Source organism: Mastigoproctus giganteus, chromosome 3 (genome assembly GCF_048544385.1).
Source record: "Mastigoproctus giganteus isolate SK-2022 chromosome 3, ASM4854438v1, whole genome shotgun sequence".
Taxonomy (NCBI): domain Eukaryota; kingdom Metazoa; phylum Arthropoda; class Arachnida; order Uropygi; family Thelyphonidae; genus Mastigoproctus; species Mastigoproctus giganteus.
In genome coordinates this window covers 234,972,216-234,997,492 of record NC_143577.1, presented here as the reverse complement: position 1 = coordinate 234,997,492, position 25,277 = coordinate 234,972,216, and the positions used below count along the sequence as shown (strand labels likewise).

Genomic DNA, 25,277 nt, shown 5'->3' with positions numbered 1-25,277 from the left:
CTCTGACAGACATTTTCCAGCAAAGTCACAGCTGATATTTTATATCCTCTGCAAAGAATGAATTATTTCCCCCTCATCCTTAACTTTTCAAATGCAATGGATTATACCACTCTTTCCAATGACTTATTCTTGGTTTTTCAGCCTGCACAACAAGCAAATCATGCCGTGAAATTTTCTCAGTGTACAGACATAACAGACTAGTGCAATATGTCCTAAAATGCTGATACATTAAGTCAATAACAACAGCAACACACTACTCAATATCCACTGTCTCATCAATTACATTGTGTGCCTGGGCATTGATCATACCACCATTGATTGCTACAGTTCTTGTCTATTTTTTCAAATTAACTCACTCACATGATTAACAATATCCTTTATCCTTTGGTAGACTGACTAGTCTGGTGGACTAGTCAGTCCACCAAACACTAGCCAGTATTATAAAAAGTGATAAAGAAATGACAAATTCTGCCAAATGTGTCATTAATCTTTATTACGATAACAATTAGTGACAAATTTGGCAGAATGTCATTTCAATTCTAATCCATCCACATTTGCCTAGATATTATCTAATCTCGTATCAGTACAATAATCAGGACATTAACTGAAAAACTTGTAAATTAAATGTATTTACTAAAAATAAAAATATTTATATATAACAAATTTTTTTCTTTTTTATTTTGTGAATATTGTATAGTTATGTCCAACCAACTAAATTGTAACCTAACTTCAAAAACAAGTTTATCAGTAAAAGTTTTATTTTCCATCCAAAATTATGCAAGTAAAAACTGCATTAAATTTCATTATCAGAAATATTATGATAAAAAAAATGAAAATTAGAAATTGTATATAAGCATTCGCCTCACCTGATTTTAATTTTAAATGCGATTCTATATTTTTTAACCTTTCTTCTACACCTAAGGGTAGCTCACTACCAGAAACCTTTTGCTTTTTGCTAAGTGAATTTACTTCTGTTTGTTGTTTTGGTCTAAATAAATGAGTTTGTGGACCCCATTGATTCACCACTCTGGAAACTGAAAATAGCAAATATTATAGAGAATGAGAGGGCAAACTTTATAAAAAGAAAAAGCACAAGTACTTAATATGAAAATGCTATACTCTATTCATAGTGATTGAATTATTTCTAGACTGGTTATACCCATGAACATACTTTATTTCATTTTTTCAAACATTTTTACAATTTTTTCATAATTTGTTAAAAACATTTTAAAAAAATAAAGTTCGAAAAGCGATAATTACTATTTTTTATTATAAAACTGAATTACAGCAGAATAAAAACAAACATTGGTGCATTCATCTTGCTTTTGGATACATAGTAATAAACAATAAATTCTGGGAAACTGCACCTTACAATGACAAACGACTCCCCTTTCTTCTTTTTAAGCCTCCATTTTTCATTATTTCCATTTTTGGAAATACAGTAAACCCTCACTAATCCAGTTACAGTTAATCCAGATCGAAATATGAAAAATTCTGTTCACAGTTGAGTACTTTGAAAGACACACGGGATTTAGGAAGGCAGATGAGAAACTCTCACTGCGTGCTGATCGACTGTGTAGAGAGGGATGGAACATACATTACAATGTCTTATGCGTTGTTAAATATTGTTGTTGACTGACGAATGTTATTGTTTATATTGCTTCATTTGCGTACTTCTTTATACCTATATACATATGTACATAAGTTAACATATTTTATATAATTACGAGTTCTAAAGAATTAAAAAGTGAAATAAAAAGAAAACACTTTACTTTAACTATCATTAACAAGCTCAAAGTGATAGAAAAACTTGAAAATAGTGTTCCTGGAAACAAAAAATTGCTGAAGAATTTGGTATTGGCCAACAGGCTGTGTCAGATATTAAAAAACAAAAAGAATCTATAAAGACATTTCCTTTAAAATTCGATGTGGGGAGTGATAAAATCAGTGCATCAAATAGACAGACATTATAAAAGCCAAAAGAAGTGCTGCTGGAAGAAGCTGTATTTAAGTGGTATACCCAGCAACAACCAAGTGGTGTTGCCGTGTGCCATCAGCGCCACCTGATAAATGTATAAAAAGACAATACATTTATCCATCTATTGATGGATAAATGTATTGTCTCTTTATAGTTTTTAAACAAAGGCTCTAACAGTGATATTTTTTAAATTTATTTTCATCAGCACTACCTATATTATTAATTTTCCATTTATCTGTTTTCTAAGTTTTTTTGTCTTTTAGGTTTTGTCTGTTACCTTTTGCTTTACTAATCTGGATTATCGTTTAATCCGGATAACCTCTCCCCCAATTATTCTGGGTTAGTAAGGGTTTACTGTAATCAAAAATGGAGGTTATTTCCATTTTTGGAAATAACAAAAGCTTGTGCAAGGGATGATGACACAAATTGGAAAAATAAGAAAATGTAGCCATCTTATGGTTTTGATTATTCTTAGAAGGGGGTCTTGCGAGGACCTCCAACAGCAACAGTGCTTGTAAATGTAAATGTCCTCCCAAAATAACCACTGAGAAGCATGTAAATACTGGATCAGTCAATGAGAACTGTATATACAAAAACGGAGACAATATACCGAAGGGGGAGAAAAAAACTGTATTTTACCTACAATTCCACAGAGGAACTAAATTAGTGATTGCTAATTATGGAATCCACACCACACTTGCCATACATTTCCAAATAATACCTGACTACAAATATACTACCGCACTTCCAAAATAAAGAACAAAGGTTCAGCCACATGTGGCTAAAAAGCCAATAGGAAAAATTAAAATACTCCAAAAAAAAGTTGTTGCAAACCAGTACATACCTAACCCGCAGTATAATATAAAGGAGCAGGATTTTACCAAATTTCTGAAATATAATAAAAATTAGTGACACATTTGGCAGAATGTCATTCCAATTCTAATCCATCCACATTTGCCTAGATATTCTCTAATACAGTCGGTCCTCGTATAACACGTGTTTACATTACACGAATTCGATCATACACGATTTATAAATAGGGGAACGATATCTTAGATAACACAACCGAATTCGCTTATGCACGATTCGCCTTCGTGTTTACAAGAAATGGCAGTCGAACGTGGAATCACCCCAACTGAACGCAACACGATAGGACTGAAGAAGATTCTGAAAATGTATTTATGTGTTTTATATCAGTGAAGGGGAAACACATTTCACCATAATAACGTAAAAACCCACACAATTCCAGCTATCGATAATTTGCGATTGCAATTAGATCGAGTTTACGACCAGTTTATAACAGATTCCACTAGCAGAAATGCAACTGGAAATTGTTTTTATTGTTTTATGGTAGTAACCCCCAGAAATGTGCTTTAGTAAAATGTAAGGTGTTAATAGTGTATCTCGGCCTTTACGGAGTTGTTTATTCAGTTGCTACACGCGCGCAGCTTTGTTTATGTGTATTAAGGGTGCCTCCTCGTTTTGTAATTGTGATTTAAAAATGAGTAAAATACTTAAAAGGTGTGAAAAGGAAGCGTCCTGGCGAAGACACTGCAGATTCAGAGAGAAAAAAAAAAAAGCAATATCGATAAACAGAGGCGGACTGAGTCAAAAATTCTTACCCGGGAAAATTTATGGTGGCCTCATACTACGGTTTATGGACAAAATCACACCGGCCTCCGGCCCACCGGGGTTTCCCCGGTAAGGCTTATGGCCAGTCCACCTCTGTCGATAGAGAAAAAAATATGAAATTGTGAAACGCTTTGAGCGAAATGAAACACCATGTGATATTGCACGTGCTATAGACCTAAATGAGGCAACGCTGAAAATTACCAAGAATGCGGAGAAAATAAAAACAACTTTCATAGTAGGAACAACTCAAAGTGTAATTAAAATCCATTAGATTAAGACACAAGAATTGGAAGAGATGGAACGGCTGTCTTTTCTATCTGCTTGGATAGAAAATCAAACAAAAAACAAGTTTGCTTACGATAGAAGCAAAAGCATTAGCAATATTTTATTACGTAATAGTCGTAATAAAATACGTAAGCATTTTATTACGACTTATGTATTATAAAATACGTAAGTATTTTATTACGACTATTTTATTTAATATAATAAATTTTTTACGAATAAAATACGTATTTTATTCGTAAAAAATACTTTTTTAGTATTAAAAATACTAAAAATACTTTATTATAATATAATAAATAATAAAAAAATAAATATTTTTTATTTATTATATTATAATAAAATATTATATTATTTTTTATTACGTATTTTAATCGTTATAAAATACGTAAGTATTTTATAACGATTAAAATTACCCGATTATTTATTGTGTTTGGTAATGTTTTGGTTCCAAATGTGTGTTCAATCTTGGGTGGTTGGCACCTAACCCCACTTTTCCCATAGGGCCTGTTGTTTATATTGCACGATTTTGCATTGCACGAGGGTTTCTAGGAACACAACTATCGTGTATACGAGGACAGACTGTACAATTAACTGATACATAATGGTACATCTTACATAATGCTCTAGATGTACATATCCACTCTCCCAAAATCTTCTTCCAAACTTCAGTTAATATATGTAGAAATTGCCTTATGATGGTAATCATATCATAAACAAAAAAAATACACATTTTAACACAGGTATTTAGAAGAAAACATGAAGGATGATCATTTCTGATCATCCTTCATGTAGAAACCAACCATGTGAAAACCTTCCTCTTCTTAAATTATAATACAGGGTGCAAAATAAGTGTTTTTGTTCCTTGCTTGCTTGAATACAAAACTTGATTAGCCACTGACACCTCAATACAGAGCATGGATGTTCATTTAATTAGAGTCTCTTAATGGTATTCATCCCTGCTAGCTTCAGTATAATATTACAATTTTTAATTTTATATAATACAGAATCATCATTTATATCTGTTAAGAGTTTGCATGCAGATATAATCTGTTGGAAATATTTAAAAGCACATGGCCAGTGCTTACAATCATAATACATTGGTGCTGGTATGATAAAATTAAAGTAAAAATCAAAAACCAGGATAAAGTTTTCATTCTGTGCAGTATAGAAATCAAATTCTGAGTCATTTAAGATTTGTAAAGGATATCATCTAACACACCAAGATGAAAATGGATTAATGAATTAGAATGAATGAATGAACAGATTACAGAAGCTGAATACATAGTCAGCAAAGAAGTGGACTTAAAAGTCAACATGAACAAGACTAAAATTATGTACAGCACAATGCCAAAAAAGATACAAATTGAAAATTAAGGTATAGAAGGGTAGAAGTACACTAATATTTACAAAAGTTTTCTTATATTTTCCTAATCTACAGTAATTGCTCATAATTTTTATATTTCTAAAAATATAAATGCAAGTTAGAAATATAGCACATTGAATACACAAAAGTTAAAAAAAAAAGAAAAAAAAAAGTAGCTGATTACAAAGCTGGATATTATAAAACATTACCTCTAACATGACTAGAACCACCTAACCTTGGAGTAAAAACAGCATCCACTCTTGCACAAGTTACATTAGCCTCTGAAAGTAGTCAGAAATGATCACATATCAATAATGAAGAATAAATCATTTTAAGATAAATTCAATTTGAATAATATATATATATATATATATATATATATATATATATATATATATATTTATTTATTTATTATAATAAAAGCACAATAAGTGCATTATATTTCATAAGTCTATAATCTAGTTATTATAGTAAAGGCATAATAAGTACATACAGGTGCTGAATAAGTATATGAACACAACAGTATGCAGCTAGCAATAGACCATGAGGCCAAATTAACTTATAAAAATAAAATAGCCCAAGCAGGCATACATGGCCAAACCCTGGAAGTAAATATATAATTAGTAATAGAATATAAATATATAATACAATGATGATTATGTAGTTAATTATTAGTGTAGAGATACATTGAAAGGGACTTTTTCAAGGGCTAGCCCTCTCAATGTGTCCCAACTATAATTAACAGAGCTATCTGTTTCTGATTGCCATCTGCCTGTTTAACAAAGTCCAAAATTTTAACTAGATAATGTTATAATTTAGTAGCAAACAGGCAAAATAACATTTAGCCCGACAGATACGTTTCGAGACAAATATGTAAATAGGAAAAGAATGCCAACCATAAATTACAATTCAGTTGTGATATAATTATATTATTATTTTGATTGTTTATATTAATAGTACCTCAATTTCCCTCGAATTTCTCTAATAGATCTTGAGGTATGAAAATTAGGGTTAGATAGTAAATAGTGAAAAGTAAAGAAAAAGCATATATATATAATTGTAAGTAGGATTTAACTGGGAGTGTAACTGCCCAACCCTTTAGTAAGGGATCCTGGTATAACATTAAGAGTACCTTATGGTATTATATTGATAAGGATAATGATATATAAAACATTTACCCCAAGCTGGACTCCCTTCATCAATGACAGAACGATTACAAAATTCCTGAACATTACACTCATCTACTTCTTTCCTTTTTCTACTTATGAAGGCTGAAATTCTCCGATCTATCTGTTTATAAAAATTATACCTAATATTAATTATGTATAGGCATAATCAAAATTTCTTACATGATTCTAAAGTATTTTAAACTTCTAAATAGTGGGAAACATTGTGGGATTGGTGAAGAAATGAATAATAAAAAACCATCACAAATAGCATAAGGTAAAAGTGGAGCATCAGTGGAAGTAACAAAAAAAAAAGTAAAGGGATGTAGAACATGGACATACAGGAGATAAAAAAGAAAAGAGAAAAGACAACTATAAAAAATTAATCTCAATAAAAAATAAATTTTTATTTCTAAGCTCCTCTTAAAATGTTTATCAAAGTGGAAATATATATAAAAATAAGGCATTTATTTCAACTGGTTCATTATAATAATACAGACCAATTTTTATCAGAAATATACACAATAAAAAAACAAGTCTAAGTATACCAATTTGAAATTAATTTCAAATGAGATGGCCATTTCCATCTGCCACCCTTTGTCTAATAGAATCCCAAATTTTACAGATCTTATACTTGTTTAGAGGATAAAGTTTGTAAATTTCATTGCTATGTCAACTAATCTTGTCAAAGGCAATCACCTTCAATTAAAAAGTCTCCTCCCTTAACCATTGCCTTGGGAAACAAAAGATGAAAGAGGAAACAAGAATCATGATAAAGTGAAAGAGAATAAAGTCTTTTACACTTCATTATGAAATCTGTTCAATAAATTTTAACTCACTATACTGCACAGTTTTGCTAAATCAGTAATAATAATCAGCACATATTACTTCAACAAAATGAAAATAAATTATTAGAAGTGGACAAAAATGGCGGTTGAGGTGTAACACTAGTATATGGTCTTAATTTATAAAATGTAACAAAGAAATAATGAGAACATCTAAGTTCAACTGGAAAGATGTTTTCTAATTAAGTTACTTTAAAATTCAGAGATAAGCTCTTAAAAATCAGCACATGTAATGTATAAAATCTTTTTAGTTCTGAGAATCTTGACAACATTACAGAATATGAAATTAATGAAGTTACATAATTTTAGGGCTGGCTGAAATTAGAAAACTGATTCAGGGAAAATCTCAGTAAAGGAGCATATACAGACTAATGAACATAGACCAGATAACATTCAGAGGAAAACCTTTATATTTCACTAATACAAGTTTATAGGCCATAACTTTGTTACAGCTATAACAAAGGTACAGAACAGTTTTTATGAACAAACAGAGAAAGGAATAAAATTTATTTAAGTCAGAAGAAGTGCTAATAATAATGAGGAAGGAAAAGAAATGAAGACATTGAAGAAGAGAAAGTAACAAAGATTACAGGGACATCTGGACTTGAAACAGAAGTGAACAAGAAGAAAGACTGCTCCAATTTTGTAAAGAAAACAAAAAGATATTACACCATTTCCCTTTTTCCAACATCTGAGGAAACTTTATACTTGAAAAAGTCCCAAGGATCTAAAAATAAATCTTGTCAAAAATGCACACTTAGGCATTGACAGTATTGGAACAACCAATTTCCAGTGCATCATTTTCTGGATATTGGGGCTGACAACCTCCCATAGACTCCTTTGGAAAAGTGCTGTTGTTGCTTTAGGGTTTTATGACACAAGATCATCAAAGGCCAAGATGTGTCTTTCTGGGTTTCTTACTGTAACTGGGGTTTTGTTAGATTAGTTTATGAAAGCAGATTTGTTGAATGATATGAAAGAGTTCAAGATTTGTTGAATGATATGAAAGAGTTCAAGATTTGCAGAGATATCTAATATCTGTTGAAGGGTAGGTACATCTGATTATTACATAAGCTCTGGAAGCAAAGTAATCTGGAATTTCTGAATCAAGGGCATACCGAAAGAATGTGTTTTACTGAAAGTTGAACTTGGCATTGAACACAGAGAGGGAGATTTTCATTAGCTAATAGATGAGTTTGTAAGATGTGGCCAATTCACAGTCTAGCAAGCATTCCTTCTTCTCTATGATTTATCCTGATGCTGAAGTTCCATATTTGTCAATTAGGTTTTATTTCATGTAATTTATTATTAGTTTGGTTTTTCCATACCCCTGGGCCCAATCATCTTCACTTGCTCTTCTAATAATTGGTTTAAAGTCAGTGTAAGGGACTATCATCGTTTTATTGTTATTGTTATTTGGTTTTTAGGAGCATTAGCAACTAAGGCCATATTGCTCCAGGGATATGCAGTGGTCATTCCCTGACCTTTCCACATCCTCTGTATTTGGTGGTCACGGGCTCGAACCCCGGTCTAATCAAGAAGCGTGTGCTATGGAGGCTACGGAGGCGCCCATCGTTTTGTTTGCTGGTTGGGATGCTGACTTAGCTGCATTATCTGCTTTGTCATTGTCTGCTATTCCAGTGCCCTGGGATCCAACAAGGAGTTATTTCAGAATGATTTGATTTTTTGACAGAGCTTGATTAGAATGTCAATTTCCAGTAGGAAGGAATGATTAGAAGGATGTTTACCCTGTATGGCTGAGTTGGCACTAAGTGAATTAGAATATATTAATGCAGAAAATGATGATTCCTGACACATTTCATTTAATGCAAGCTGGACAGCATATAATTCTGCAGAAATCAGCATGTAGCTGTTAAGTGATGGAATGGTATTTTTTGACCAGTGAGTGAAGTATAGATCAATTCCTCAATTTTGCTGAGATCAATTTTCCACTTTGTACTATTTCTCGAAGGCATATCCCAGCAGGCCTAGGTTTGTTAGGCTTAGATTCATAGTGTTGGCCAAGGAGGATGGTTGGGATATACCCAACAGGAGTGGGATGGAAGGTTTCTTATTTTGGAAGCATACTGGCAAGGTTCTGTATGTACCTAGTGCAAATCAAAGGGCACTGTATTGGATGGTGTTGAGAGATCATAAGATGCTGTTTTTAGCTGAAGCATTTACTATAGCTCCATAGTCTAATCATGATTGGATTAGAGCACAGTATAAATTTCAGCAATGATTGCCTGTTGGCACCCCAAGATGTTGAAGATATTGCAAGAAGGATATTTAATTTCTGGAGGCATATAGTTCAGAGGTGGGTAATATGTTTAAAAAAATTTAGTTTAGTGTCTAAAACTAAACCTAATAGTCTTATGAAATTTGTCATGAGTATTTCTATGCCTTTCAGTTAGAGTGCAGTTAAAGAAATGTATTGCTGTAGTTTCCCTGGAAAGAGGGAGATAGGCAACTGATGAGAATAGCCAAAGTGAGAGATAAGGCATCGAAGGACTTCTCATCAATAAAACAGATAAAAGATGAGAGGGGAGTGGTTATACAGGACCCGGAGAAGGTTAAGGAAAGGTGGAAATACTATTTTAAGAAGCTATTAAATGAGGAAAACCCAAGAGCACTATGCGAGGATGGAGAGATGAATGTGAGAGTAGTGGAAGGCATAAGCAGGAAAGAAGTGGAAAGCACACTCAGAAAAATGAAGAGAGGGAAAGTAGTAGGTGCTGATCAGATACCAGTAGAGGTATGGAGTAGTCTGGAAGAAGAAGGGATCGATATCCTATGGGACTTGATGGAAAAACTGTGGCAGCAGGAGAGGATACCCGATGAGTGGAGGGAAAGTATACTTGTGCCAATCTTTAAAGGAAACGGTGATGTGCAGGAATGTGGGAACTACAGGGGAATAAAGTTAACATCTCATTCAATGAAGATCTGGGAAAGAATTGTGGAAGGAAGGTTAAGGCAGGAGATGGAAATAGGAGAGGAACAGTTTGGTTTCGTGCCGGAAAGAGGAGCAACAGATGCGGTCTTTGCTTTAAGGCAGGTGATGGAAAGATACAGGGAGATGCAAGTAGAGTTGCACTTGGTGTTTATAGACCTGGAAAAAGCATATGATAGAGTGCCCAGACAAGAAGTATGGAGATGTATGAGGGAGAAGGGTACATCGGAAAAGTACGTAAGGCTTGTGAAAGATATGTACGAGGGAGCGGTGACTCAGGTTAAGAGCAGTGTAGGTATGACTAAGGGGTTCTCTGTAGAAGTTGGACTGCACCAGGGATCAGCTCTCAGCCCATATCTGTTTGATCTGGTAATGGATGTATTGGTGAGAAGTGAAGAGTAGAGCATCATAGAATATGCTGTTTGCGGATGATACTCTACTGTGCAAATCATCCCAAGGAAAGGCAGAGAAGAAATTGGAGTAATGGAGGAAAATGTTGGAAGATAGAGGCATGAGGATAAGTAGAACAAAGACAGAATATATGGTATTGAATGGAGAAGTTGAGAGTTCTATAAAACTGCAGGAGGAAAAGCTACCATCTATTTCGAAATTTAAGTATCTGGGATCGAACGTTGAGAGGGATGGAGGAATGAGTGCAGAAATACAGCACAGAGTGCAATGTGGATGGCTGAACTAGAGAAAGATGTACATCAATGCGGGCAAACTGTGGTTAGACCCGCATTGATGTACGGTGCTGAGACATGGCCAATTACAAGGGTCCAGGAGAAGAAGCTGGAAATGGCGGAGATGAGGATGCTAAGATGGATGTGTGGTGTGACGAGGAAGGACAGGTTAAGAAATGACTACATTACAGGTACGGTTAAGGTGGGGCCTCTGAGTAAAAAAATACAGGAATCTAGTTTGAGGTGGCTTGGTCATGTGGAATGAAGAAGTGAGGAGTATGTAGAGAAGAGGTGTGAAAAGCTGGCGGTGATAGGGAAGAGGAAGAGGAGGAGACCTAAGATGAGATGGAAGGACAAGGTGGCAGAGGATTTGAAAGAGAAAGAGATTTGAAATGGAGGAGAGAGGAAGCCCTGGTTAGAAAGGAATGGAGGAAGAGAATTAAGGAAGGGAATGCCGACCCCATATGAACGTGGGAAGAAGGCAAGGACAAAGAAGAAGATTGCTGTAGTTTTTCCTTTAGTTAATCAATAGCTGTTGTATTTTATCCAAGTTTAAATTTTAGTTATTGCCAATTGTAGTTGCCTTTTAAACGGTAGTAATGCTTGATGATTGACAGGAAATAGCAAGATCATCTGCATACATATAAGTTTCCACTGTTGGAATATCTCAAGTTATGTTACTGGTATGAAATGCAAAGAGAGTTGCACTTAAAATTGATCCTTGAGGCACTCCTTCTTCTTGTGTGTGAATTGTGGATAGAACATTCTTGAACTATATTGAAAGATCCCGAGATAGAGAAAATTCTGAATGTATCGAGTCAGGTTACTTCTCAGAAAAAGGCTTTATATAAGTCATGAAGGATTCTATATCTCCAGGTTCTATATGAAAAGTTACCATTACCATGTGTTGTTTTTTTAACAAAAGCTTTTTCAGTGTGTTCTTAGACTTTAATGTGGATAAAAATTGCAGACCTGTTACAACAGAAGCCAAATTATTAGCATGATATAGCATCTTGATCTTCAATAATCCAGATGAGTCTTTTGTGAACCATCTTTTCTAGAATTTTTCCTAAACAGCTGGAAAAAGTGCTGATTAGCATTTGATCATAAAAATATATAAATTTTATTTTTATACTCCAGGACAGCTGTTAGGGTCAAGGGAGATTTACAAAATAGAGAGACTATAAGAATAGTGCTATATTTAGCAGTTATGCTGGCTAGAACCATGGTTAACTGAAATGTGTGTACTACTGTACCCTCATGTTTGGCCAATAGGCTATGGAGAACTGTAAAATCCTGTTCTTTCAAATCTGTCATACTAATAAAACATAGAAATCATAAAGGATAGTCAACATTATCTTATGTGGAGGTATGTAAAATAATACTGAAGCAAGCTAGACAGAATTGGCATCAAACTGCTCACAAAGGTATGCACCCTCATCATCTAGTAGAAAAATTCCACACTTTAATCAATGTTGCCACAGAAAAGCAGGTTTTAAAACTTCTGGGTAGCAACCTTAGATGCCTGCATTAAGAAAAAAAAAAAAAAATCCAAGAAAAATGAAATTGCTAATGTGGTCCTTCTTTAAAAGGTTCTATATAATCTCCTGTTTTCATCAACAGAATTCAAACCTAGACTTATTTCTAACATCACAGTAAGAAATTACATCCCAAGTGATGCCAAACTTTAAAAAATAAGTATACTGAAGAAAGTATGAAAATAGGGTTCAAATTCACTAAAACTTGACAATATATTTAAAGGAAAACACAATCTTAAATACTTATTAAAATTTTAATGTATACAAACTTCTTTTCGATTCACACATATCTGCACCAATTTTGGATCCTGTTCTTGCTTGTAGGGCAAACAGTTCTGTTTTGATTGGACTTCTGTCATTTGTACATCTTCCTTGTTTGAAAACATTTTCTGGAATAGCAATTAGAACTAATAATTAACATCATACAATAGATTGCATCTATATAATATTGGTGTAGATACACCATAGTTAACCCATAAATTTGAACTACGTAAGTAGTGTAAATGGCATCGTTTTAATTGTATCTCATATTGTGGGTGCCTTCACAACGAGATAGCTAGTGTTGCACTACTTCAAATATATAACACTTCTCTAGTAGAGAAGACTAGTGTTATTTATTTTCAGAGGATACCACCAACTAGACGATCATTTTGAAGCTACTGGGCTTCGTCATCAGTGGGCGGGCAGATACGCTGGTAATGCAACAAGCCATCACAGTTGCGAAGTTACCTATGGTGTATCTACACCGATATTATATAGTTAATTACCAAAACCCATAAGGATTATGCCTTGTGCATTTCGTTTTCAAATACATTATTACCACACCCTTTGGCATCTCTCATATTGTGAATATAACTTCGCAACTGCGATGGCTTGTTGCATTACCAAGGTACCTGCCCACCCACTGATGATGAAGCCCAATAGCTTTGAAACGATCGTCTGAGTGGTGGTATCCTCTGAAAATAAACAACAGTAGTCTTCTCTACTAGAGAAGTGTTATTTATTTGAAGTAGTGCAATACCAGCTATCGCGTTGTGAAGGCACCCACAATATGAGATACAATTAAAACGATGCCATTCACACTACTTACTTAGTTCAAATTTATGGGTTAACTATGGTGTACCTACACCGATATTATATAGTTAATTACCAAAACCCATAAGGATTATGCCTTATGCATTTCGTTTTCAAATAGATTGCATCATATGCATTCTTAAATGCAAACATAGCTGACGCCACTTCAGAGTAAATGAAGAACACAGTTTTAATCAGATCATTAAAAATAAAAAAATGGGACAAATTTAGAAAATAATTACTGCCATACACCAATGAGCCAAAACATTATGACCAGCGAGTTGTTATGCAAATCGAAGAAACTACAGGTGAACTACGGCACGTGTGCGGGTCGGGACATGGTATAAAAAACACCTGATACTGAGCTCCGTTAATCAGTGTTACTCTTGTTCTTCAGATAGGAAAGGCAGCGGACTTAAGCGAGTTTGAAAAAGGCCAAATTGTAATGGCTAGATGACTGGGTCAGAGCATATCTGAAATGGCACGGCTGATGGAGTGCTCACGGTCATTTAATAGGTAAATTGCCATTTGCAATCATAATTTATTCTCACGGTCAGCCATGGTTAGTATCTACTGAAAATAGTCGGAGGAGGGAAACCCATGAACCGCCAGAGAGGTGTTGGACTACCAGGGCTCATCGATGCTCGAGGTGAGCAAAGGCTCTCCTGGATGGTACGTGGCAACAGAAGGGTGACTGTGGCGCAACTCGTAGGTAATTGGAATGCTGGTGACTGCAGTAATGGGTCACAACACACAGTACATCAAACCCTGCTGAAAATGGGGCTGCGTAGCCGCAGGCTGCTTCGAGTGCCCATGCTAACCACGGTTCACTGGCGACAGCACCTACAATGGGCACGCGAGCATCGAAACTGGACATTGCATGATTGGAAGAAGGTCATCTCGTCCAATGAATTGCATTTCTTGTTACACCATGTGGATGGCCGGGTACATGTGTGTCGTTTACCTGGGGAAGTGATGGTGCCTGGATGCACCGTGGGCCAAAAACAAGCCAGTGGCGGCAGTGTCATGCTTTTGCTTTTGACGATGTTCTGCTGGGATACCCTGGGTCCAGTCATCCATATGCCGAGCACTCTGATGTCTACCACCTACCTAAACATCATTGCTGACCAGGTACACCCTTTCATGGCAACGGTCTCCCCCCTCTGGTGGTGCCATCTTTCAGCAGGATAACGCACCGTGCCACACTGCCCGGATTATTCGAGACTGGTTCGCGGAACACGAGGAAGACTTCTAGGTATTACCATAGCCTCCAAATTCCCCAGACATTAATCCCATCAAGAATCTGTAGTTTGTGTTGGAGCAACAACTCCGATTTGCAGCATCTCAACCATGGACCTTACAGGAGTTAAAGGATCTGGTGGTTACGTGTTCGTACGAGATAGCACAAGACACATTTAGAAATCTTGTAGCATCCATACCTTGCTGGGTACGAGCTGTTTTGGCTCATCCGTGTACATCCAAATGCAATGCAATTGTGTTTTTAAAAAAATTAAATATAAATGGTATCATGTCCAGTTTATATGGGAGAGAGACTAGTGAGTTATTAGAGTAAGTGATCATTTAATAGATAAATTGCCATTTGCAATCATAATTTATTCTCATGCATTCGTGGGGAATAACCAAAATTACTATGTAGTACGATGTGGCCAGGAAGTTGCATGGTATCTTATCAATGATGTACAATAGCTTTTCATCCAGGTAGGCAGAAGGAAATTATAATTTCATTGCACAGATTAATGGTGCAACTGTATTTGGAATATAGAGGACATAACTGAAGAAAGAAAGACATTGAGCTTCTTGAAAGGGTATAGACAGGTGACACCTTGTGAGAATAGTAATGGGACATCTATCTAAGGACATACTACAAAAGATGTGGATTACGGAGTTTTAAAATTAGGAATTTTGCAGCAGGGGAAGTGGGGGGGAGAGAATCTTGTTAAGTGTATAAGGACTTGAGGGAGAGGGTACAAAATGAACAACAATGAAATTTTCACATTGAAATGCAACACAGAAACCAGGGAACAAAACTGCATACTATAGGGAAAAAACTAATATCATCAGAAAATTTACATTTAATCATCATATTTTTGAGCACCAGAATAACGCTGCCTCCATGGTTGGTTGGAGTTGATAGTCTGGAGAAACTTAAGGGGTAGCTGGATTAATACCGTTTAGCAGTGGGAAGACTGGATATAGGTTGCACAGACAAATGTTTTTTTATGGCTAATACAACAAAACCCTGGCTTCCTTGCATCATTTGGCCTTTATTAAAGTAGAAGGCTAGTTATCTAGTTTTTATAAAATGCTATTTTAACACCATATTAAATACCCTTTTCAACACATGCACAAAAAATTTTTGGGCACTTTTCCATGTTAAACGGTAAATTTTTCTCTTTTGATCCCCTTTACAATCATACTAAACTTTAGAGCCCCTCATTTCGATTTCAACCTGACATTGGGAACCACTGCCTTTAAGAAAACTAAAACTATGACATTCAAACAAAATAATATGATATTTTTAAACAAAATTAGTCAAATTATTATGCATATGACCAAGTTTCACATTTCCAAGACTCTGGCTATAATATAACACATCACAATAAACAACCAAACAATAAAATAAAATAAAATTACTCAAAAAGGTAAATTTTACAAAGTTATAGCCATATAGACATTAATATAGGAATCACAGACTTTAAAGACAAAAAAAAGATTCAATAAAAAAGAATACAAGCAGCTGCAATGAAATTTTGGTTACCGATTAAGATCGGTAACCAAAGGTCAAGCAGATATATTAAAAAAAAAAGAACTAAAAGTAAAGTGAAATAACACTTAAATCAGATTTATAAAGAAATAATCCCAAAACAGCAAGATATTGTAAACCTACAAGAAAACAAACTGTCAGTAGATCACAAAAATATTGGTAATAAAAGGCTTAAAGTTGGAATAGTGATAAGCATCTAAAAACAGAAGGAAAAAACATTTTAAATTTGAGCAAAAAAAAAAAAAAAAATTCAGCTTCTTTCTATTGGTCTAATAATAAAGTATGATTTCTTAATTTAAATAACTGAAAGTAATATAAATTACCTGTAGTGAGGAAAGTTCAGTAGCCAAATGGATAAATCCATCATATATTTTTGATAACTGATCAGAGTTCAAATCGATTTTACTACACTCCAATACATAATCTTTTATGAGACCATTTTCTTTTGCCTGTTATAGGGTATAAAAAAAAATTAGTAAATACATCAGTACAAAATCTTCAAAACAGAGAATAAAAACATGTATGAAAACAGGATTTAAAGATCATAGATAACAATCATTCTTCCCTGCCTTACTGATATCATGCACATCCTTATTGATATAAATTATAAAATTTGTTCTATTGCTGAATGAAGCATTAGAACCAATAGTACTATAATCAAGTGAATAGACACTATGTTCTTCTAAAACTTATCTGATATAATGCAATACGAAAATAATACTGTTAACAAAAATTTGGGCACTTTTCTTCATTTGGACACTTTTTTTTTTTTTGTTCATATTGAAGAATCAACATAAACAAAAATCTGTTCATGCTGATTTTTCAATGTTTCATTCATTAAGTGCATTACATTCAATGTTGTGAGTAATTTTGCCATATAATCATATGTAGGAGATCACATTTTAACTTTTCATAATTTCTATTATTCTTGTTGTTGGGAATTTTTTGTGTATTAGTTATTCAAACTACAGTTAAAGCAACCAGAATTTCTGGAACTCAAACTAGGATTCTTCATTATAATGCAGCTGCATTATAACAAGATATCCAATTCTCAAAAAGTGAAAAATCAACACAATACCAATTTAATCAAGTGAATGTGAACAAGATTTTTAAAAATGAATCTGATCGTCTGCCCACAACCAGAGCTTCACTGATGACAAAAACAGTTTCTTCGCTACTATTTCTTAAAATTGTAGGCTCACTACACGCTTCGATCCAGCAAAATATGTCAATTCGTGGCTGATTCGGAAACGTTATTCAGCTACAGCCACAAACACTAAGAAAAGAAGTCGGAATAGTGTGGATGAGAACAATAAAATTTTGGAATATTGTATAAAAACTTTATTATGAAATTATTTTTACTCTTTTTTTATTATTTTACTTATTATTTTTTACTTTTACTTATTTTACTCACATTTTACTTATTATTTTTTTATATACTTGAATAATAAATTTATGCTTAATAAACTGTGTTAATATACTTAATTTGTTGTTATTCTAAAAACATTACTACTAAAGTAACACACACTAGGGTGCCTCCGTAGCTAGGTGGGCAGGAGCAGCAGCACACACTTCTTGATTAAACCGGGGTTCGAGCCCGTGACCACCAAATATGGAGGATGCAGAAAGGTCAGGGAATGATCCCCGGAGCAATATGGCCTTAGTTGCTAATGCTCCTAAAAACCAAAAAACAACAACTAAAGTAACAATATCAGGAAATAATGTTTTAGAATACTTTTTCATATCCTTTTAATTTTCCCTGATAGCAAAGAATGAGTACCGGCACCTATTTTTTTTTTTTTTACAAAAAAGCACTGCATAACACAATATCATATAACATTACTTATCAGCTGCAGTGCTTCTCAGCAATAATTTCTGACACTGAAAAATGTTTTCACTGGACAAAAAAAATTCTAAATTTCTCACTGGCTGGAAATCTGGCACAAATTTTTGATATATCACAAGTGATTATCATGTCAAATCAGAAAACATTTTCTTAAAAATCTGGAAGAAAAAATTAAACGTGGAGCTATGGGCTAACCAATACCATAATGAACCACTGAATTCTATTAATGGCCAGGACAAATCTTCACTAGCTGCTCCAACACTGGAGCAAACAATCCTCCACTGCATATGATCTGAATAGCCAAGGTGGCTTCCTAATAAAATAAAGGAAATATCTTTCAACCTCTCCCTCAGATGGGTTGAAAGATATATATATATATATATATATATATATATATATATATATATATATATATATACTGTATTTATAAGAGTTTGATGAGGAATATTAACATATAGTAATAAGGATAATGGTCTAGGGACACTGCATATATTGGCAGTAGGAACCCAATAACCATAATGGATATATAGGTTAGAATGTCTGTTCTGTTCCCCTCTATCGTCTAACCTATATATGCTGCATATATGAAGCTAGCACTGGAGGGCCGGTATATTGACAAACGGTTCCATTATTATGGCTGCCATTAATGCCATATATACATGTACTTTAGGCATAAAATTACTTGTCTGCTTATTATCACAACCATCCCTTATGGAAGGACTTTTCTTTAACGAATTCATGGAACCACATAAGCTAGCTTGAAACATTTCAAAGGAGTTTTTACAACTGCACATTCTACATTACATGTTCAAATAAGTGTTTCATATCTCTAAAAATATTTTAAAAAACATTTCACATTTCATAATCTGTGCTTGGCTTTGATATAGAAAAGTTTTGCTGCCTCTGGTCTAATTTTATCATGAAAACATTTCTCTGGGCTAATTTCCACCCAACGTGGGACCTCGCCCAGTATTCCCGAACGAAATTCGGATTAAATAACGGCTCTTAAAACCAGAAACAAATTCTAGTCAATCTCCCAACCACGTGCTCTATCAACTGTTAACCCCCCCCCCCCCCCACGTGTGGCATGGCAACTAAAGCATATTTCGCTGAAAGCTTCAATATCCAAAGAAATTGCTCAAAATTTTACTTTTCGACAAATTATCAGCTTACTATTATATATATGCTAATTTAACTCACCACAAGTAGAAATGCTTCTACGTGTTTTAAAACACGACAAACGTGCAAATTCATATTGTCTTCGATCTTCCTAGAGAAAGATGTAAATTACACTGAATTGTTTATTAATGGCATTATATAATTCTCGAGAATGGTTAGCTAATCATTATTACTATGTTGATTAATTAACATAGACCTTTCAAAACAAGCTCATTAACAGTTGACAAATACAATGCCTACTACACGCTACAACGCTAACACTAATACCGATGTCCAGCATTGTCATGTCATTATTTTCCATACTCTACAAAAAATACTGCAAACAGCGCCACAAACGGAGAAGAAACGAACTATGTATCATAGCAACGCAAACGTCACTTCCAATACAAGACCTCGACATGTGTTCCAAACAACACAACTGAATCCAACAAGTTTCAGTAGAAACAAGTGATGGAGTTTAAATAAATGTACATAAGGTAGATCGAAACCAGCAACAGGAAGAATGTCTCATAGTAACTCTATAAATACAAAGCAGATTAATGTATCTAAAGACAACAAAAGGCAACGTAATGTTATTTAAAAATTTGAGAATAATTGCGAATCCGGAGAATTTAAAAGTAAACGAAGGTTTCTCAGGTTTTATATATGTTTCGGACAGACTCAAAAGAAAACTGAAAAACGACTGTCACTTAAAATACGTAATCATCAAGAATGTGGAGTTATTGGATGATTGTTTTCTGCAGCAGCATGTTCGAGAGGCAACCAGAGAAAGTAACACTCTTCATCTGGTTATCAGCAGTGATCATTCGTGTATTAAGAATTTGCAGATAAAGGAACCACTAGGTGGCAGTGATCACAGTGTGCTGAAGTGGGATTTACTCAAAGAGGTAACTACCGTCAGGGGTAAAGGAAAGGGTTTTTGCTTCCGTAAAGGGGAGTACAGTGGTCTCAGACAGTTTTTAAGTTCTGTACAGTGGGATCAACTGACGATGTTACAAACAGTAAATTCTAAGTGGGAAGCATTCAAAGAATTAATCGTGGAAGCTACTAGACTTTATATACCGATTAAGAAATATCGTTCAAGGTTTAGGCCTAAATGGTTATCAAATGAACTAATGAGACTCGTGACAGAGAAGAAAAATGCATGGGATGCATATAAATTATCAGGTGACGCAGAAGCCTGTGGCAGATATAAGCTAGTCTGTAATCAGGTCACAAAGGAGGTTCGGCAGGCGAAGGCGGATTACGAGAAATCTTTGGCAAAAGATGCTAAGAAAAACAGCAAGGATTTCTTTACTTATATAAACTCTAAAAGGAAGGGGATGAATATGATTGGTCCACTTGACATCGATGGTTCGACTGTTGATGATCCTGCTCAGATAGCAAACAAACTGAATGAGTATTTTGCATCTACATTCACACGTGAGGAATTATTACAATTTGAAAATGGAAGAAGGTTATCAAATTGTGGCAGTGTGCTTAATGATTTTGTAATAACTGAGAGCAAAGTGGAGGAGAAATTGTTGAAGTTAAACATAAAAAAGGCACCAGGGGTGGATGGGATCTATCCAGTTATTTTAAAGGAGGCGGCAAAGCAACTAAGCAAACCCTTAGCCATAATTATGAGAGCATCCTTGGACTCAGGGGAGGTTCCCACGGACTGGAGATGTGCAAATGTGTCCCCAATTCACAAAGGTGGATCGAAGGGTGACACGAGTAATTACAGACCAGTTAGTTTAACTTCTGTTCCGGGTAAAATAATGGAGTCGCTGGTTAAAGATGCATTGCAGGATCATCTAGACAAGACTGCAGCAATAATTCAAACACAGCATGGGTTTGTTAAGGGAAAGTCTTGTCTGACAAATTTGATTGGTTATTATGATGTGGTCACAAAGGAACTGGATGCAAAAAATAATTTTGATATCATATACTTGGATTTCAGGAAAGCTTTTGACACTGTTGCGCATGGAAGACTACTGTACAAATTGGAGCAGAATGGTATTAAGGGTAAGTTGCTACAATGGATAAAAGGATGGTTAAGTGGGAGAAGACAGAGGGTGGTAATCAATGGGTGCTACTCTTCGTGGACTAATGTTATTAGTGGAGTCCCACAGGGTTCGGTGTTGGGTCCACTGTTGTTTTGTGTATTTATCAATGATATTGATGAAGGTATATCAGGCTTAATGTCGAAGTTTGCAGATGACACAAAGGTTGGCAGGGTTGTTAATGACAGTAATGGCAGTGTGCTACTGCAACAGGATCTAGATAAATTGGGCAGATGGGCTAAGAAGTGGCAACTGAAGTTCAACCTTGACAAATGCAAAGTACTGCATATGGGTAGAAGTAACCCCAGAGAAACGTACCAACTGTGTGGTACTACACTTAAGGTGGTAGAAAATGAAAAAGACCTGGGAGTAATTGTGCAGTCAGATATGAAGTTTTCTGAGCAGTGCAGACAGGCTGCTAGGGCGGGTCATGGGGTTTTGTCAATGATATATAGGAATTTTGCTAGCAGGGAAAAGGAGGTGATTGTCCCTCTGTATAAGGCAATGGTCAGGCCACGCCTTGAGTACTGCGTACAGGTCTGGAGGCCTCATTTTAGGAAGGATGTAGATTTGCTTGAGCGTGTACAGAGAAGAGCAACACGATTGGTGAGGCGAATGAAGGGATTCTCTTACCAAGAGAGGCTTAAGTTCTACAAATTGCAGTGGCTGGAGACTAGGCACCTGCGCGGTGATCTGATTGAGGTCTATAAGGCCTTGAATGGGTTGAGCACGCTGAATTCTGATGGGATCCTTCCACTTGTTCAGATTACCAACCTACGGGGACATAAGTTCAAATTAAGAAAGGACAGATGTAGAATAGATGTGCGGAAATTTGCCTTTAGCCAGCGGGTGGTTAATTGCTGGAACAAACTTCCATCTGTCGTTGTAGAAGTTGATAGGTTAAATAAATTTAAGGAGGAACTGGACAGGCATTTGGAGGGAATGGTGTGATTTTTTTTTTTTTTTTGGCTGATGCTGCATAAGCTCCTACACTTGTTTTCTTGCATCATGTGCCACTACTACTACTACTACTACTATGTGAGGGTGAGAAACAGAGGCAAGGGGATCTCCCCCTTCTACTCTTTAATAACTATATTAAATGCTAAATCAACCAACGGGATTCTCTTAACCTCCTCCTCCCCCTCTGCTCTGGCAGACAGCACCGGCCATAAGCATGTTCAACCGGTTCTGTCGAACAGGTCCCCGCGTTAAAATGGTCTAAATAATAATATCATCCGCATTTCTGTCAACGAGCCTACCGCCGTCTTATCTAGTTACCCATATTATCGCTACTACAAGAGCCGTAAAATTTGAATACTGTAAAATTTTAAAAAATAAAAAAATTAAAAATCGCTGTTACAAAAATAACCTGTATTTATTTTTACACAGGGCCCCCGCAAGTAACTCGTGAACAGGGTCCCGCAAATTTTGGGGTCGGCCCTGGGCAGACATGGCGATATAGTAGTTTCGTCATTGATTGTTGTTGGGTTGTAAGTCCCTCAGCGACTTCTGCGAGGATTATAGACGATTATAAGTAAAACTGTGTGTTCACGGGCTGATCTGCATGTTGTGCCGGCTGAAAAACCCTGCTTCCTCTTCCTAACTTCTATCCCCGGTTGAAGACGACTGGAAATTCTTCCAATCATCGACAGGAGGAATTTCTAGAGTAAATATCTCTCAGGGACAAAATCATTAAAACAATAAAGGATTTGTCCAACAAATCAACTTAGTGTTTGGGGGTGAGGCGCCACGCGTGGTTTCCCACAACTGCGCCTTTAGTACTCTTGTAAGGATAACAGTACTCTGTAAATGCCAGAAGTATGTGGAGTGTGAGTTTATGTCGGGTTATGTTGTTCTTCTGGCTTCTTAGCCGCGGGCCCCTGTTGGGACCCCACGTTACCCGTACACACCACTAGGAGGTGAGCCAGGTTGTACAGTACAAATTGCTTCTCTGGCTGGTCGCTGCCAGGATCGCCTAAGCTTCCTGGGTGGAGACCAAGTTACAAAAAAAAGAGAGAGAGAGAGAGAGAGAGAGAGAAAAATAAAATTAAAAAAAAAAAAGAAGAGAGTTTGTTGCCATGAGGCTAAGGCAATCTTAGGAGTAGGAACTTTTCACAATTGATTGTCGTTGATATTATTTCCTCTGTTCGCTACTTGCTGGGTTTTTCATCGTGTGAAGAGGTTTTGCGCGAAGCATGTGAATGCTTCGTAATCCTGTTCAGAGTCTAACAGGTTCTCTTGGTTTCTTGGTAGCTATGTTATCCTAGTAACGAAGATGCATAGATGCATCGTAGGTCGCCGTATAATGGACAGTCATACATCAGGTGTTGCCAGCATGGCTTTCTATTATTATTGTTAAAATTTTCAGTGCCTATACAGTCTGCGTACTATGATTAAAAATAAAAAAAAATTCAACGTTTGTTGGAGCCAAAACTGGCGCCATTCCTTCAATTTGGAAGAACTGCTTTGCCAAACCAGATCCAAAAACAAACACCATAGTTAAGGATTTTAGGCACATTCCCATCGGATGGCCCCCTGCTCAAAGTATTCGAGAAATTAATATACCTATCAATCGCAGAGCATTGTTTCGCCCATTAACTAGCACACTTACATTTTTACTTCATCAAGATGCACCACAACCAATCTCCCAAACGTCTTTTCTGGATTCGTTAACAACAGATCAGAAACTAACATAACATATTTTGACATCGCATCAGCAAACAGTAATGTATTACGGAATTACTACTCGTACTGAAAGCATATTTTATAGTACAAGATAAGAAAACATTCATTGCATATTGCATTCTTCACTGCCCTAGACAAAAAAAAAGAGCTTTTATTGTGTCATTTAATATTTTGTGCTGAAACCTTTGTTTTATGGCAGCCTTCAAGCTTCACAGCATACTCTCATGCAGCTCTTTATAAATTTCAGGTGATATATTCCTCCACTCGGCCTTTAACGCAGTCACCAGCTCGGCCTTGTTATTTGGGCGATCTCCATGTGCACTTACCCGACGATCCAATACATCCCAAAGATGCTCGATAGGGTTCAGATCAGTACTCTGGGCTGGCAAATCCAACTTTTCCACACCCATGTCCTGAAATGACTCTGTTACAACCCAAGCAGTATGGCATGGAGATACGTAGTAGTAGTAGTAGTGGCATGTGATGCAAGAAAACAAATGTATGAGCTTATGCAGCATCAGCCAAAAAAAAAAAAAAAAATATATATATATATATATATATATATATATCACATCATTCCCTCCAAATGCCTGTCCAGTTCCTCCTTAAATTTATTTAACCTATCAACTTCCACAACGAGAGATGGAAGTTTGTTCCAGCAATTGACCAGCCGCTGGCTAAAGGCAAATTTCCGCACATCTATTCTACATCTGTCTTTTCTTAATTTGAATTTATTCCCCCTCCCTTAGGTTCGTAATCTTAACAAGTGGAAGGATCCCATCAGAATTCAGCGTGCTCAACCCATTCAAGGCCTTATACACCTCAATCAGATCACCGCGCAAGTGATCTGATTGAGGTGTATAAGGCCTTGAATTCTGCAATTTGCAGTCGCCAGCCACTGCAATTTGCAGAACTTAAGCCTCTCTTGGTAAGAGGATCCCTTCATTCCCCTCACCAATCTTGTTGCCCTTCTCTGTACACGCTCAAGCAAATCTACATCCTTCCTAAAATGAGGCCTCCAGACCTGTACGCAGTACTCAAGGCGTGGCCTGACCATTGCCTTATACAGAGGGACAATCACCTCCATTTCCCTGCTAGCAAAATTCCTATATATCATTGACAAAACCCCATGACCTGCCCTGGCACCTGTCTGCATTGCTCAGAAAACTTCATATCTGACTGCACAATTACTCCCAGGTCTTTTTCATTTTATACCATCTTAAGTG

At 35.8% G+C, this 25,277-nt stretch overlaps 1 protein-coding gene across 1 annotated transcript in view; it reads right to left on the bottom strand.

Annotated features, from left to right (window-relative positions):
* Positions 1-24,075, bottom strand: part of LOC150088895 (MAP3K12-binding inhibitory protein 1-like) — a 41,463-nt gene extending 17,388 nt beyond the window's left edge. The window contains exons 1-7 of the mRNA XM_090370348.1: positions 23,978-24,075; positions 19,343-19,412; positions 16,620-16,745; positions 12,707-12,826; positions 6,434-6,545; positions 5,465-5,536; positions 867-1,034 (exon numbers count right to left, since the gene is read on the bottom strand). Coding sequence (XP_090226474.1) covers positions 867-1,034; positions 5,465-5,536; positions 6,434-6,545; positions 12,707-12,826; positions 16,620-16,745; positions 19,343-19,412; positions 23,978-24,075 — 766 coding nt within the window. The remainder of the gene's footprint in view (positions 1-866; positions 1,035-5,464; positions 5,537-6,433; positions 6,546-12,706; positions 12,827-16,619; positions 16,746-19,342; positions 19,413-23,977) is intronic.
* Between the last annotated feature and the right edge of the window lie 1,202 nt (positions 24,076-25,277).